Source organism: Ricinus communis, chromosome 5 (genome assembly GCF_019578655.1).
Source record: "Ricinus communis isolate WT05 ecotype wild-type chromosome 5, ASM1957865v1, whole genome shotgun sequence".
In the NCBI taxonomy this organism is placed as follows: Eukaryota; Viridiplantae; Streptophyta; class Magnoliopsida; order Malpighiales; family Euphorbiaceae; genus Ricinus; species Ricinus communis.
In genome coordinates, this window is record NC_063260.1 from 5809979 (window position 1) to 5824770 (window position 14792).

General features: G+C 31.4%; 1 protein-coding gene across 1 annotated transcript; it reads right to left on the bottom strand.

The window, feature by feature from the left end:
* Positions 1-2385: 2385 nt before the first annotated feature.
* LOC8277860 (probable polyamine oxidase 4) lies at positions 2386-12621 on the bottom strand. Its single transcript, XM_015723583.3, has 10 exons — positions 12096-12621; positions 10867-10982; positions 10640-10728; positions 8169-8282; positions 7793-7880; positions 7580-7665; positions 6791-6893; positions 5814-5911; positions 3302-3731; positions 2386-2816 (listed from the first exon to the last, which is right to left on the bottom strand). Exons 1-10 carry the CDS (start codon positions 12142-12144, stop codon positions 2502-2504), a joined length of 1488 nt encoding a protein of 495 aa, XP_015579069.2. The 5' UTR covers positions 12145-12621; the 3' UTR covers positions 2386-2501.
* Between the last annotated feature and the right edge of the window lie 2171 nt (positions 12622-14792).

Sequence of the window (14792 nt, forward strand, 5' to 3'; positions counted from 1 at the left end):
TATTTGTGAGACATTTTGCATTTTTATTAATTGAGCATTTTCAAAAACTATCTCATAAGCATGTTGTTATTCAATGTGATTGTCACAATTTGATTCCAGGATAACTGTTGTCATGTCCATGTGCTTGACCGAACTCTCGTCGTTAGACAGGCTTTTCAGGTTTCTAGTTAACTATTTGCTCTAAAATGCCCTAACTTTTGCCTAGGTCTCTTTCTTTTATTGGATCTTATAACCTAGCAGACTATTCGTTTTATTTTGATTTTGATTTTGATTTTTCTTTCAGACTAGGTATTAGCTTGTCTGGCTAAGTGAGCTCATACCCTTTCATGGCCTACTGACTTTATTGCAGCCTTAGGATACGGTTTTTGAGTGATATATGAAGCTCTCTGTTGTATTTGCATTAGGTTTTTCTTTTAGGGATCGAAGCCGTGTTGGCTGGCTTAGGCCTTTTGTCTTCTGTATTTTTCTTATTTTGGGCTTAATTCTATTTTTGGCTCAATTGACTTGGTGATGGCTTAAGTAAAGGCTTGGCATATCTTTGAAAGGTTTAAGTCAAGCAATCGTGCATTTTATTCTTTTTTTTATTTACTCTCACTCTCTTATTCAGAGTTAGGTAGGCTGCAAACACAACTTTAATTACACTCGAATTAAACGAATGACATGGCATAAAATCATAATATGCAAATAAGATAGTCATGAAAATGCTTAATTAGCAGCAGGTAAAACATCTATACAAATAAAACGAATTGATTGCCCAATGCATAATGTTGAAAATATTGTACTATTGAAAATTGATATTAGAATATAAGGAAAGGCATAATAGAAGTAAAATAATTTTTTTTTTTCAATTCCTACCAAGGATCTCATTGATGTAAAGTAGCCATAGCACACAAAACAAGCAAAAGATGTAGAAGGCTTACAAAGGGAGTGTGTCGCCAATTCTAATGGGTGCTTATAGCTTTATTGATTCTTGATTGTTCAAGGATGATTGATGCACTTCAAAGCTACTCAAATGACCAGCCTTTTTTGGTGATCCACACAAGCTTCTAAGCAAAGATCGCTTAAACAACTTTTAAGAGATTGAGAAGAAATGTAAGAGATTGAATGCTAATTCCAAGCAAGGGGATGAATCAATTAATCTTATTGATTGATTGCTTAAGAAAATATTTTTCTCATAAAAGACATCAATCCTTACCGCCCCATGCATCTCTTTCTATATATATATATATATATATATATATATATATATATATATATATATATATATATATAGCCTTTTAATCAAAGTACTTAAAGATTTAGGATACTATATAACCTAGCTTACATTAAGTTAGGCTTTATTTTTCTAAATAGATTTTAATTAATTAAGATCTAATGTAAGAGATAATAAATCCATCATATAGTATTTATCTTAAAAGTACCACCATATTATTAAAAAGATAAATCTAGTTTTGCAATAAAAAAATATAAAATAATTAGAAATATAAAGTTAAAATAAAAAGTAATGATAAATTATTAATAATATTATAATAAAAAAGAAGGAAAGTATTCAAATTAATAGTAGAAGTAGACAAAGAAGAACAAAAATAAAATGATAAATAGAGAAAAAAGAAAAAGGAGAAGTGAAACTAAGTGATATACACACCTTCTATATTTTTTTAGTATAGATCCATAATGCTATGTGCAAATGAGTTCAGCGTATAATTATTCATTAAATGAGACTAAATAGATTCTCTTCTTTTGTTTAAATAGTAATTTCAATATCTTAATTAGATGATATTTAAATAATAAATTTCTATTTAAGTAACATATAAAATGCAATAAAATATATATATATATATGGACAAATTACCATCTTAGTTTATCTTATTTTGCCAAATTCAGGGCGTGATGTAGTTCTGAAGGATGAATTAAAGATGGCAGTACCAGTAAGATTTTTTTCATGAAAAAAGAAAGTTTGTTTTTTGATTTGTTTCCTGGGGTGGGTGGAGGGTTAAGATTCGATCTATTTTTAAAAAACAAATAAGAATTGTTTCATCTATTCTATGATTAGATCGAGAAGAGAATACATGTTGCACCATAAATTTAAAAAAAAACAAAAATATTTCAAGAAATAGCGAACCTATCCATTCTACCAATAATCAAGCCGAAATTGATGTATCGTAAAATATTAATCTTTTATGCTGTTTGCTATGGTTTGGATTAAAAACTATTCTTGGATGAGGTATTCTACTCCAATAGATTATTGGTTCTGCCTCCTATTTCTTATATAGAAAATGAATCTTTTTATCAAAAGGTAGAAATATATAAAAAAGAAAAATTCCTTAATCTAAGTAAAAATAAAAAAATTAATAGGACCTAATAAAAGCTTAAGGGCTCAAAAACTAAAATTAAAAAGTTGGAGAGCTTGATAATAAATTTTGTCTAGATGAAAATCAAATGTCACCGATTTTATTAGTACAAAATCCTAAAGCATATCCATACTTCATGAAATGAAAGATTTACATCCTTGAGATTTGAAGGGGAATTGCAGCCTCATGAATGGCAGTCCTAAAAGGTACTAATTGGAGTTTCTCCATAGTACCGAGTTTCTCTAATACATGCCTCTGACAGTTCTCGGCAGCCATAAGACCTGATGCGTAAGCTCCATGCACAGATCCCTGGTGGTCCATACTAACAGCTTCCCCTCCGAAGAAAAGATTACCTAAGGGTGCACGAAGCCTATCGTAGAGATCGTCCGGCTTTCCAACCACGTCATATGTATAACAACCAAGTGAATTCGGGTCTGTTCCCCATCGTGTTACAAGATACCTAACCTGCTCCAGTACACCAATCAAAAAGCAGTTCAGAAATTGGACACAGACCATCAAGATTAGTTTCCCTATACTTCAGCTGCCAGCTTATAGGGTAGTGTGCATAGTAATGCAACACATGTAATATGTAAAATTGTTGATAGTTAATGCATATAGAAATAACAGAGCAATTATGGTTCTAAAGATGAACATAATGATGATGGCAAGGAGTAGTAGCAATGATATAAGCAAATTAAAAATATTCACATCAACTACACTTGCAATCTGTACCCTTCTTTACTGCATAGCATAGCATAATACAGTAGGGGATGCCAAGTAAAAATCTAGAGTCCATCCTGATCTCACACACATTTATACATGTGCAGACTTTGTGTTTATCAGTAGGGCCATTGATAAGCTTATAAAAAATGTCTTTTATTGAATAGCATCAAGTAACAGCACATTAATTTTCTTCAAACTGAAACATATACGAGAAAATAAGGATTTACCGGGTCCGTGGCATGAGGAAACATTTTCTTGAGCTGTAGCATCACGAAAGTTGCAGCAGACTCATCAGATAGCTTCTCAAGATCATACGCAAATCTTCCAGCAGCCATATAGACAAGTACAGGATGGCCAGTTGCCTTGTGTAGATTAAGAAAATAACCACAAGCATAAGAAGTGGGTGCAACAATGCCCAAGAGTTCCACATTTGGCCAAAATACTTCATCAAATTGCAGTGCAATCTTATTTTCACTGCCAACTCCCAGGTCTGAAATTGCAGCAACCTTCCAGTCTGGCAACTTAGGTTCAAACTGAATTAAATTTGCTTTAAGAATTCCAAGAGGTACTGTTACAATAACAGCATCAGCTATAAAGTTCCTCCCATCTTCAACCACAACCATCGCCTTGTTGAGCGCATTGCATATCTTTGTAACCCTATATCAAAGTTCCACAAATGATGAAAGTTTAAACCTTGAGATGGAACACTTTGTTTTAAACTACATTAATGCATTTAAATTTGCAAAAGTTGGAATGTTATGTTTTGAGCAAAAGTCATTTAAATGCAAAGAGCACTCAGCATTAAAACAAAATGGTTAGGTAAAAAGTAACTATGAAATGAAATGATTAGCTAAAAAGTGAATGTATATATATCAGCATATGATTCACATATATAAGCAGCCATCCAATATTGACATAATACCAGAGCTTCCACAAAAAGATGATCTGGTATAAAAGAAAAAATAGAAAGATAAAACAAACCCATAAATAAGTGGCTCATAAGGCATTATTTAATTTCAAGCTATGAAGCACCGATGCACCTAGGGGGTTGCCCTATGTGTGTTGGACACTTGAGGGACACAGACACGCCAGGGACATGCCAAAAACGTGTCCTTCGCCTTTTTTTCTTTTTTGCAGGCGGGGACATGTCAAGGACACGGGAAATAATAAACTTTCCAAAATTTTGAGACAAATCTGAAACAAATGGGGTACTTTTTAAAATACTTAAAAGATTTTAGATCAAATAATAATAACATAAAACATAAGTCACTTAAATAAACCCTAGCCGCACTTAATCTTTATATCTCTCATGCTTATTTCAACAAAAAGAAATCTCTCTCTCTCTCTCTTCAATCTGTTCCTCACTTACTATCCACCTTTAAATCTTTTGTACACCTTATTAAGATCGAGTAACTGGATAGTGCGGAGATTCTTGAGAGACTGAAAATGTTTTAAGACTTGTGGTTTAATTTTTATACATTTGCATTATGATAATTATCATTTTCTATCTATATATACAATTATATGTATATATTAGATTTTCTGTGACTCCGCCATATCCGTGTCTCGCTTTTCTAGAAAATCTTGCATCTCCGTGTCTGTGTCCGTGCCGTATCTGTGTCTGAGTCATCTCCGTGTTTACAAATTTCAAGTAACCGTTTTAGAGATGCAATAGATTATTCAATGATCTGGCATGTTGGACACTCATAGAACAACTTTATTGATTAAAAAGAAAAAAAATCGAACAAAACTAACATCAGCCATGTTAATTTTTATCAAACAAAAAATAGATACATAAAACCTCATGGGGTACGCCATGCATTTTGAAGTCATATGGCAAACTGGAGAACAAAAGAAGGCTATATTACAGCCATAGCTTCATGTTCATAAAATCTGCCAAAAACAACAGGCCAAAAGAAAGAGAAGTTTTTCCCCTGCACATATTGCATTCAAATGTAGATTTCTAGCAGAACATGTATGTGAAAACTCAAAAGGTAGCTATAATTCACTTTGATGAATTCTGCCAACAAAAATTAGCAGCATTCAGAAGAAATAAATTTTCCATGCAAAATTTGCATTTAGATGTTATCATCTCTTTCAAACAATATCTGGATTGTACTTTTATCTTACCTATGCTTCTTTAGTTCTTCACATAATCAACTGGCTAGCATACCTCATTTCATTAAAAGACATATGATATGATAAACACACTATACAAGCTCATTATTACCAAGGCATTGGACCTTACAATCATGATAAAATAAAGACCACATGATCTCGATCAAGATCTGAACCAAAAAAATAGCTATAATGAAGAAAGGTAACCAACAAAAGTTTAATGCAAGCAGTACATGTGGGGGGAAAAAAAAAAGATGCCTGTAGTACAGTATATTATCTACTGCCTCAACTTCCTTGTTTCAATACTTCATTTCATTAGAAGACATATGGTATGATAAACACATTACATGAGGTCATTGTTATTAGCAAGGCATTAGACTTTACAATCATGACAAAGCAAAAGATCAGATCAGGATTTAAATCAGAGAACAGCTATAATGAAGAAAAGTAACCAACAAAACATAATGCAAGCAAAAATATGTGGAGAAAAGAAAAGATGCTGTAGTCCAGCATTTTATCTACTGCCTCACCCTTCCTTTTTCCATTTCTTTTCATAGACTACTTCTACATTTTGTCTGAAAATGCAACTGAAAAAAAAAAAAAATAAATAAGCAAGCATACTTGTGATTCAGGCGTATATCAATGTCTTTTGCAAGAGCCTTTATTATAGGGTCATAGCCTTGTACCATAAGTCCATGACCACCACAAAGAACATTCTCCTGCACCACAAGGAATAACATCACCTATGTAAGCATTCTCCATTAAATAAAAAAATAAAAAAAAAAACCTCAAGCAACCGTCGTCTGGAAATGCATCATAAATAAATCAATTTATGATTTGACAATAAGGAAAATTCTTTTGGCATCATTGCAAAAACATGAGGTTTCATATAGTGTCACTTTATTTATACCATTTCGACAGATATCAGTAATTAATTTAGATAGTATCTTTAATCATGCAACATAAATTGTGACATGAAACCAAATGCTAAGTGAATGCATTTATTTGTACCTGAAAGAATACTAATTTTCTAATATCTCTATTTTCTTCATAATAAATTTAGTTCTCAAAAAGAAATAAAACTAATTAAATGCCATTCTCCATTCATCTAGTTATTGCAAGGATAATATACAAGTCCAATTGCCATTTCATGATATATGGGTGTATCATATAGCATCCAAATCAATGCTTATAGCCCATCCTACAACTCGAATTGAGAATCTTAAATTTTGGTAGAAATAGTTCAGCTGAGGGCTTTAAGGTACAGAAGTCCTTTTGTCTTTCAATCATAAAGGTGGTTTTAGTAATTCTAAGTTCCAATGTCTGGATCCTAAAAGTTTGTCTGAAGTCTTCTAATATGCTTTTAACAGTAGGAATGGAACTCATCGATTCTTGTCCTTGACCCTGGAATCACTAGAAATTCTTTGAACGTTAGATGATCAATGCAAAGAGGTGGTCTCTCCCACATACCCCCAACCTTAATCCCGTTCATCTTCATCTTATGCTCTAGTGTCCTGGTGGCCTGAATTTATTCATACTTAATAGAGGGCTAACAGAATTATTATAGTTAAATTTGGAAGTTAATATACTTCACTTGCCTGATCCCACATTTTCAGTGATATCATATCAGCATCTACAGCAAACCAAGCTTCCATCCTACAAATGTACCATTGCAACACTTCATTTGCAATTCCTTCTTGCCTGCAAAGAAATAAGTCATATAAGCACGGGATAATTACAAATTTAGTGTCTTAACTTTTCGATTTTTCTATTTCAGTATTTGAATTATTTTTTTGTTTAATCAAGTGTATGAACTTACTAATATATGTATTTTTTTGTACTAAATTTTTTTTTAAATTTATTTTTTTTTTTTAGAAGAAATTTACTCATCATCTTTATTTCTAAAATTATCATTTCTTTTAAAAGTAATACTTTCTTCTCTCCTCTTATTGTTTTGAGGTAAAAAAGTATAAATATATTCTTTTAGGTGAATGCAATAAAATAGCATTTGATCTTTTTAAAATTTTCGTTTGAATGCACGAGGAAAAAACTTTTTCTATTTTTTCTTTTAATTCTCAAGAAACAAACAAATTTTTTTTAAAAAAATAGTGCTGAAAATGGATAGTAAAAAGAAATAAAATATGATATTATTTTAAAAGAAGGATATTTAAGTCAATTTACTGTTCAAAATAAGTCATATAAACACTTGAACCTTTAAGACCAGCTAGAGACACTATATTGAACATTTTTAGCAGATTCAAACACTTAATTAAATAAAAAAATAGTTTAGATGTCAAAATAGAAAAAGCTAAAAAGTTAGAATACGAAATTTGTAATTTTCCCAACAAGCACCAATCTAGAACCCCATTCTTCTTCTTTAAATATACCTTAGTTCTGAATGCCTATCTAACACAAGCTTAATTGCTTGGAGGATAGACATGTCATCAGGGTGTTCATCTCTTATTCTCTCCGTCTAAAGAAATCATCACAAAAACCCAAAAAAAAAAAAACAGAGAAGACAAAAAAGTTAGCACGTGTGGATCATAATAGAGCAGAACTTGTAACTAAAACAAATTCCATATCGTAATGAATGAGGATACCTCCTTGAGTATTCTCTTAAATATATCTCCAACTTCTATGACCAGCTCTTTTGGAACCTGATGTCCATTCATATCAAATAGTGTACAACTGCAATGCCAAACCAAGATTTATCAAAAATAGGTTCAGAATAAACAAAGATAAAACTACTATCACAATGTTTGTACGATATAACTTTAATCCAAGCAGCAAGAAATATATTTAATTGAATCAATTAGTCATTCATTTTAAAGCATACAGTTAATTTATGGTATTTGCTTTCCCTTTTTTATGGAAGCTACAGCAAAGCCGAACTGAAACATTGCTTGATGTCAACATTTAGTTCAAAGTCTTAAGTGAATTTTAAAAGTACCAACATAACATCAGAAAATAAAATACCTCTCCAGATCATGGTCATATAACACAGAGTTGTCACCACTAGTCTTGTATAATGTGAGCCGCAAAGAGCGTATGAGCGGAGCCAAAGGATTCTCATTGCAGACACCATGTAGCCTGAATAGTATTCAGAATAAAATAAAATAAAATAAGAAATTGTCACAAAGCATTGCATTGATTGATGAATTACTTCATATTTGTTTACAGTAAGAGATCCGAGTCAAATTTACAGACAGCACAAAGAAAGCAACCCTAGCACAAACTGCAAGCAACAGCAAGAGATTAAAAGAAGCAGCATGAAACACAGACAAGGTGGAAATCATTATTAGCATATCTTGCATACAAATGACATACAACTCTGCTAAACGAACTCCCTAAAGGAGCATGAGCGCACATGGCACATCTGAATACAGGTAAAGGCTATCCTGGCAACTATTCCAATTTAACAACACAGTTCAATTTCTAAGTCCCAATCAAATCTAAGAGGGGAAGAAGCAAAAACTCTCTATACATCTACCCATGTTTATTAACAGTTCTCTAAATGGATCCGTCTAAGATAATAACTTGTTGTTTGAGGCATCTCAATTTTTGTGACAGAGAAACTAAACCATTAGCCACTATAGCAGCAACAAATAATGGAACAATCAAACTATATTATCAGACATAGCTGTTGAGATTCGACTGACAAACATTCTAATTCAAGTCCAAAATCAAAATTAAAAAAGACAACCGCAAACTCAAGCAACAAATGAAGCTGAGTTAGAATAATTTGACACTCCACTCGAGTAGCTGAAAGCCCTGATGAAGTATTTAACTTGTGTGTAATTTAAATGGACTTTGTAATTTTATCCTACATATGTACAATTACAATGCCAATTAAAACTCAAATCCTTAAACTTGACCTCATATGAGTTTCTTCTTGCTTTAATTCAAGATCAATTAAAGCTTGCTTTTAAAGTTTTTAAAGATAGTCAAGCTCAAGTATCACATCAAAAGTTGAGTTTTGACACTCAGCTTGTTAGTTGAATTGAGCTCCAGTAGCATTTGCTATTGTCTTGACTTGACCTCATATGAGTTTCTTCTTGCTTTAATTCAAGATCAATTAAAGCTTGCTTTTAAAGTTTTTAAAGATAGTCAAGCTCAAGTATCACATCAAAAGTTGAGTTTTGAGACTCAGCTTGTTAGTTGAATTGAGCTCTATTGTCTTGACTTGACTTGATTACTATACCCTCGATTTTATTTGTCTAATAGAGTTCAACTAGCGTATTCCATTGACTTGACTCTGCTTGATTACAACCATAATTGATAAGCTAACCTGTCTATCACATAGAATTAAAGCAAACTTTAAAATTCGAAGATGTAACTACTCCTCTCATACGCAAAACATTAGAGCTATGGTTATGTACACATGCAGCAACATCTCTAAACTAACCTAGCACATGCGTCAAGATGAAAATAAAGCATAATGACAAGAAATGATGTGACGTTATATTATCCAAGAAAAGAGCTTGAATTATTGAACAATGAATACCACTAAAAGAATAAAGCAAAACCTTACATACTGCATACACATATACTCAACATAGTAGATCCTATTATTAACCATATAAAATTTTTTTAACAAAAAAGTTAAGAATAAATTGAGAATTTAAGATCCTATTATTAATTGTATAAAATTAAAAAAAAAAAGTTAAGAATAAAGTAAGAAATTAAGAGGCAGGGAAATATATAAGGATTACAAAAAGAAATAAGTTCACATGTGAGTGGAAATGGACCCCATTGCAGATATTTTGAAGGAGGATTGGTTCAGATGTTAATAGGCAATACCTAAAATTATAGTATATGCAGAGGAATTGTCAATTTCAAGAAGTAGGATGAAAAAGAGGAAGATGAGATAAAATCACGAGGAACAAAAAGTGGTAAAAATACAGGACCCAGGTTCATGACAGCTTAAGAAATGTTTGGTGGGAAAAGAATTATCAGAAAAAAGAACCATGTCCCTATGCCTAGCAAAGATTCATAATAAAGGAGAATATTGCTCCTCCATGACCTTTCAAAACACATAATCCGTTTGCTATTGTCATTGGACCCAACAAACTCTGAAAATGTTCAAACAACTCAAAGATTCTCAATGATTGAGTTCATGTGCACAAAAAATTGACAGAGTGAAGGCCATGATTTTGAAAGCTCCTCATGCTACTCTTTCTCTCTCTCTCTCTCTCTCCATGGCATGGTGGTACAAATATATTTCAAAATAAACAAAAAGATATACGGCAAACATAAGTGTGTGAGTTTACGAGATTTTAAGCCAATAGGCTATTAGATAAATGAGGTGTGAAACAATTTATTTACAAACTTAACACATAATACAGAGAAATATTCTTTTGTATATTTAAACTCTCCCCTGAAACAAGGGATCTAGAGAAATTGAATGAGAGAGAGAAAGTGGGAGAGACCAAGGAGGCAGATCATACCATGATGCTCCCAAATCCACTGGGTAACCAAATGAATAGTCAGTATGAATTCGGCCACCAAGTCTATCACGTGATTCAAGCAAGATGACCTTAACAAAACAGAAAAGTTTTAGGACTCCTTTATTAGATATATAGGTATTTACATATACGTAGATGAGGATACACACTTAAGATATCCTCATCCACGACCTGTAAATTACATACATGGCATGCTACATCATGCTGACCTTAAAGGATGCATCATAGAGGACTCTTGCAGCAGCAAGCCCTGAAATACCAGCACCAATCACGATGACAGAAGGTGGTGAACTATTTTGCCTCTCAATATGTGAGGCAAAAGTGCCTAGTCATAAGATGAGAAAAATCCATCAAAGGTTCAGCATTTTACATACTGAAATAGATGCACTATAAAAAAATAAAAAGGATGAGAAAGCCAATTTTACATATATTCTTTTCCAAGTTCATCACTCTCTCACTCTTCTAGAGAAGTGCAAAACAAAATAATTTATCATTCTAGAACATACTCACAGACAGAGTTTACAATGGCACAAACAAACAAAATTCATGCAGCACTAGCACTAACTAGTTGGTCTAAACTCTTCAACTTGGGTCGAGGTATGAATATTAATTATCAACACAAGTCAATGTCAAACTTTTAAAACTTGGTTAAATTTCAAAAAAAAATTCACATTTTTTATGCTGCTGCTTTTGCCAATTTCCCTGAGTGCAAAGTGAAGTATTGAAGCAAACAACCCAAATTAAATTTCCTTCTTTTGTTCCATTGTGGATAAGCAAAAATTAATCTCAACAAAAAGATTAATGATTTATGGAAATAATATATAATATTTATGATACAAGCACGAAATGTATATTTAGACATCCAGAAGTGGTTCAGTACTGGACCCACTAAAGTAAAGATTATCTGATAAAATTAGCCTTTGGTTGCTTAAGGACATACACATACATATACATGTTTTAACATTAGCCTTCCAGGACAACAAACCTCTGTATACAGTCTAACAAATAAAAGCAAAGAAAGCAAACACATCGAAAACTCAACACCGCTTTTGCTTATGGATCCAACTCTAGAACCATAACTGAATGTACTTAGCTCTTGATTGCAGAAAAAAAAAAAAAAACACTTTTAAAAAAATATATATGTTATAATAGAGCATACAACAATTCTTCTTGCTTCTTAAACAATAATTCTCATGTCTCTATAAAAACAATAAATAATTAAAAAACTAAAAAGAAGAGGATTCGCATCGTAGGATTTACTGTCTATTCAATCCCCTGTTTGAAGTCTGATTTCAGAAATCTAATTTGTCCATAAAAAAATTCTATATTTTCACTAAACAAATAAAATTGAACAAAATTAAAATTAAAGAAGAAAACGCATAACACAAAATTTGATGAAATCTTTTTTAAGGAAATAAAAACCAGAAACAAAGCTAACCGTCGAGAAGGAGATCGCGGAGAGACGAGGAGACGTCGGTGCCATCCATTGTTGATTTTGCGAGAGAGATCACAAGCAAATCGATAGATAAGAGAGAAATAGGAATTGAGGTAAAAGAGAAAATTGGACCAGAAATTAAAAATGTTTTAAAGGGTGTATAGGAATCAAGAAATTAGAAATTAATTGAAAAGAATGAAACAAAATGAAGATCAAAAGTCCCGCAATTACGCGGCTCAGATTAGAAGAACAACGCAGCTTATCAAACCAGTTCATTAGAGAAACCTTTAGCAACAATTTCTAATAATCCTGTGTCTCGAATCCAAGCCTTTAGCGACGGTTGCATAGATCGATATAAAAAATATTATATATATTTAGATTTCTATTTCTCTCCCTCTCTTCGTGAATATCGGAGCAAAGAGAATGAAACTGGTTTTCTTGTTGCCAGACAAACAACCTTTTGTTTTTCTTCTTCTTCTTCTTCTTCTTCCTCCTCCTTGTTTCCACGTGTTATATATGGTAACCATTAATAGCAGAGCTAACATCATTCATGGGTATTTTAGACTTTTATGATTATTATTATTTTTATTATTATTATTAGTTTTTAATGCCGTGAAGCATTGCAACTTGTTGTTAGGTACTAATTATAAAATCATTAATTCTTTATTTATTTTATTTTATATTTTATTAGCCAATTGTCGCCGACTTTGTAGCTCACCTGAGTCAAATCACTGGCTGCTCAGTTTATTTGGCGAAAAATTTAAGGAAGAGAATTAAGAAAATAATAATAATTAAATGTAATAATTTATAAATATAATAAAATAATATTTTTAATAGATGATTTTAAAATTTCTCTTAAACTTTTATGGATATAAATAGATATAAATAAGATAGCAAAAATTATCATAAAAAATTAAAAAACAATTATTAATGATATAGCCTTAGGATAATTTTATCTTATATAATTCTCTTTTTTTAACTTATATTAATTCTCAATTTAATAGTCCTTTTTTAATCTTTAATTCATGCATTTTAATATTTATTGCATTATAAAACTCGACTAAATCACCCTCCCCATCCTTGGATTTTGGAGCCAGTATTAGCAAAGTCTTAATTTTTAATTTGTAACACTAAACCGTCTGAATTTCAGTCTCAGTATCACAAAAATCTCTCATATAATTTTCCAGCAAAAAAATACTAGAATGTTGTCGTCCCATGCTATAGGTAACTGAATTTAATTTCTAATAAAATTAGATATATGCCACATCAGCAAATGGGTTAAAAATACATTAAATAATAATTGATGTATTAAACTGTAATTTTTATTTATTTCTAAAAGTTAATAAAAATTAACAAAAAGATAATCTTTCTCGTATTTTCTCTCTCATTGTCGTTCTTTCTTTTCCTCCATCAATTTTAATTTTCTGACTAAACCAAGTGGCGCTACCACCACAGAAACGAAGCACATGTCACCTTGAGTCTATTTATACCGCTATTGAAGAGTACCGACACTAGAGGAGTGAAAAATCAACGTTCAAAACTTAAGATTGTCACTGCTTTCTTGTCCAAATCTCACCACTTTTCGTCATCGATTGCCACTTTCAACAACGAGTTTGCCTACTTTAATTAGCGTCCCCCTAAAGTTACAATGCTTATCTAGCCATTCTCCACCTTCTGCCATTGATGAGAGAGAGAAAGTTGGTATTCTTTTTAATTGTAAGGTTCTTCACCTTCTACCATATATAGAAAGTGTTTGCTTTTGTGCATCGATGGTCGATTGTATTTGTGAATATGTTATTGTTGGTGGATCTGTTATTAATGGTGCAGGTTCAGTGCTTGATTGTTGATGTAGCTGTTATTACATTTATAGATCCAAGTTTTAGTGAGAAAATGAAAAAACTGAACTTTTTCTTTCTCGTTTGATTAGTGAGAAAATAATTTATAGTTAGATTGTCTTTCTTGTTTGATTACTAAGAAAATGAAAAAAATTGATTATGTCTATACTTGGTTTGTGAATAAATAAATAAAAAAGTTACTATTTATTTGATGTTTGGTTAGTGAAAAATTAAATTTTAGTCCATTTATTTGTAGTCAATTTATCTTTAGTCTTTTAATGATGACATGGCATATATTTTATAATATTATAAATTAAATATCTTAACACATGTGGCCACATCATCATTCCGGTATTTTTTGCTGGAAAATAATATGAAGGGCTTTTGTGATATTAAAATTGAAGTTCAAACAGTTTAGTGTTACAAATTAAAAATTAGAAACTTTGGTGATACTGGCCCAAAGTTGAGGAACGGTGAGGGTAATTTAGCCTATAAAACTCTAATGACTTAGTAAAATCACGTTTGTATATGATAGACAAGTTTTTTTATTTTATTATTTTTACAATACATTTTTACCACATGTGTAATACCTGAAATTTTTCTTTAATAAAGATAATATTAATAATGATTAATAAATGAGTACCAAAGGCACCTTATGATTTCATAATCAAAAATGGAAAATTGACTATGGAGATTCCGTGCGGTTTTATTTAAATTAATTTAATTATATTTTTATTCGATTTAATTGGAATGATTTAAACGCAATTTTAAAATTTAATATTAGATAAATAAATGAGTTATTTCTATACCCAATTAGTTTGATTTTTAAGGAGTTAATTAAGTAAATTATTTGAGAAATAAATTA

What these genes read in the sequence shown, in the direction of transcription:
- LOC8277860 (XM_015723583.3), bottom strand. Translation starts at nt 12,144, where the DNA reads ATGGATGGCACCGACGTCTCCTCGTCTCTCCGCGATCTCCTTCTCGAC. An exon ending in TCTATGATGCATCCTTTAAG is followed by an intron (nt 10,729 to 10,866) that starts GTCAGCATGATG and finishes TGTTTTGTTAAG; the next exon opens with GTCATCTTGCTTGAATCACG. An exon ending in GATATACGCCTGAATCACAA is followed by an intron (nt 3,732 to 5,813) that starts GTATGCTTGCTT and finishes ACTTTGATATAG; the next exon opens with GGTTACAAAGATATGCAATG.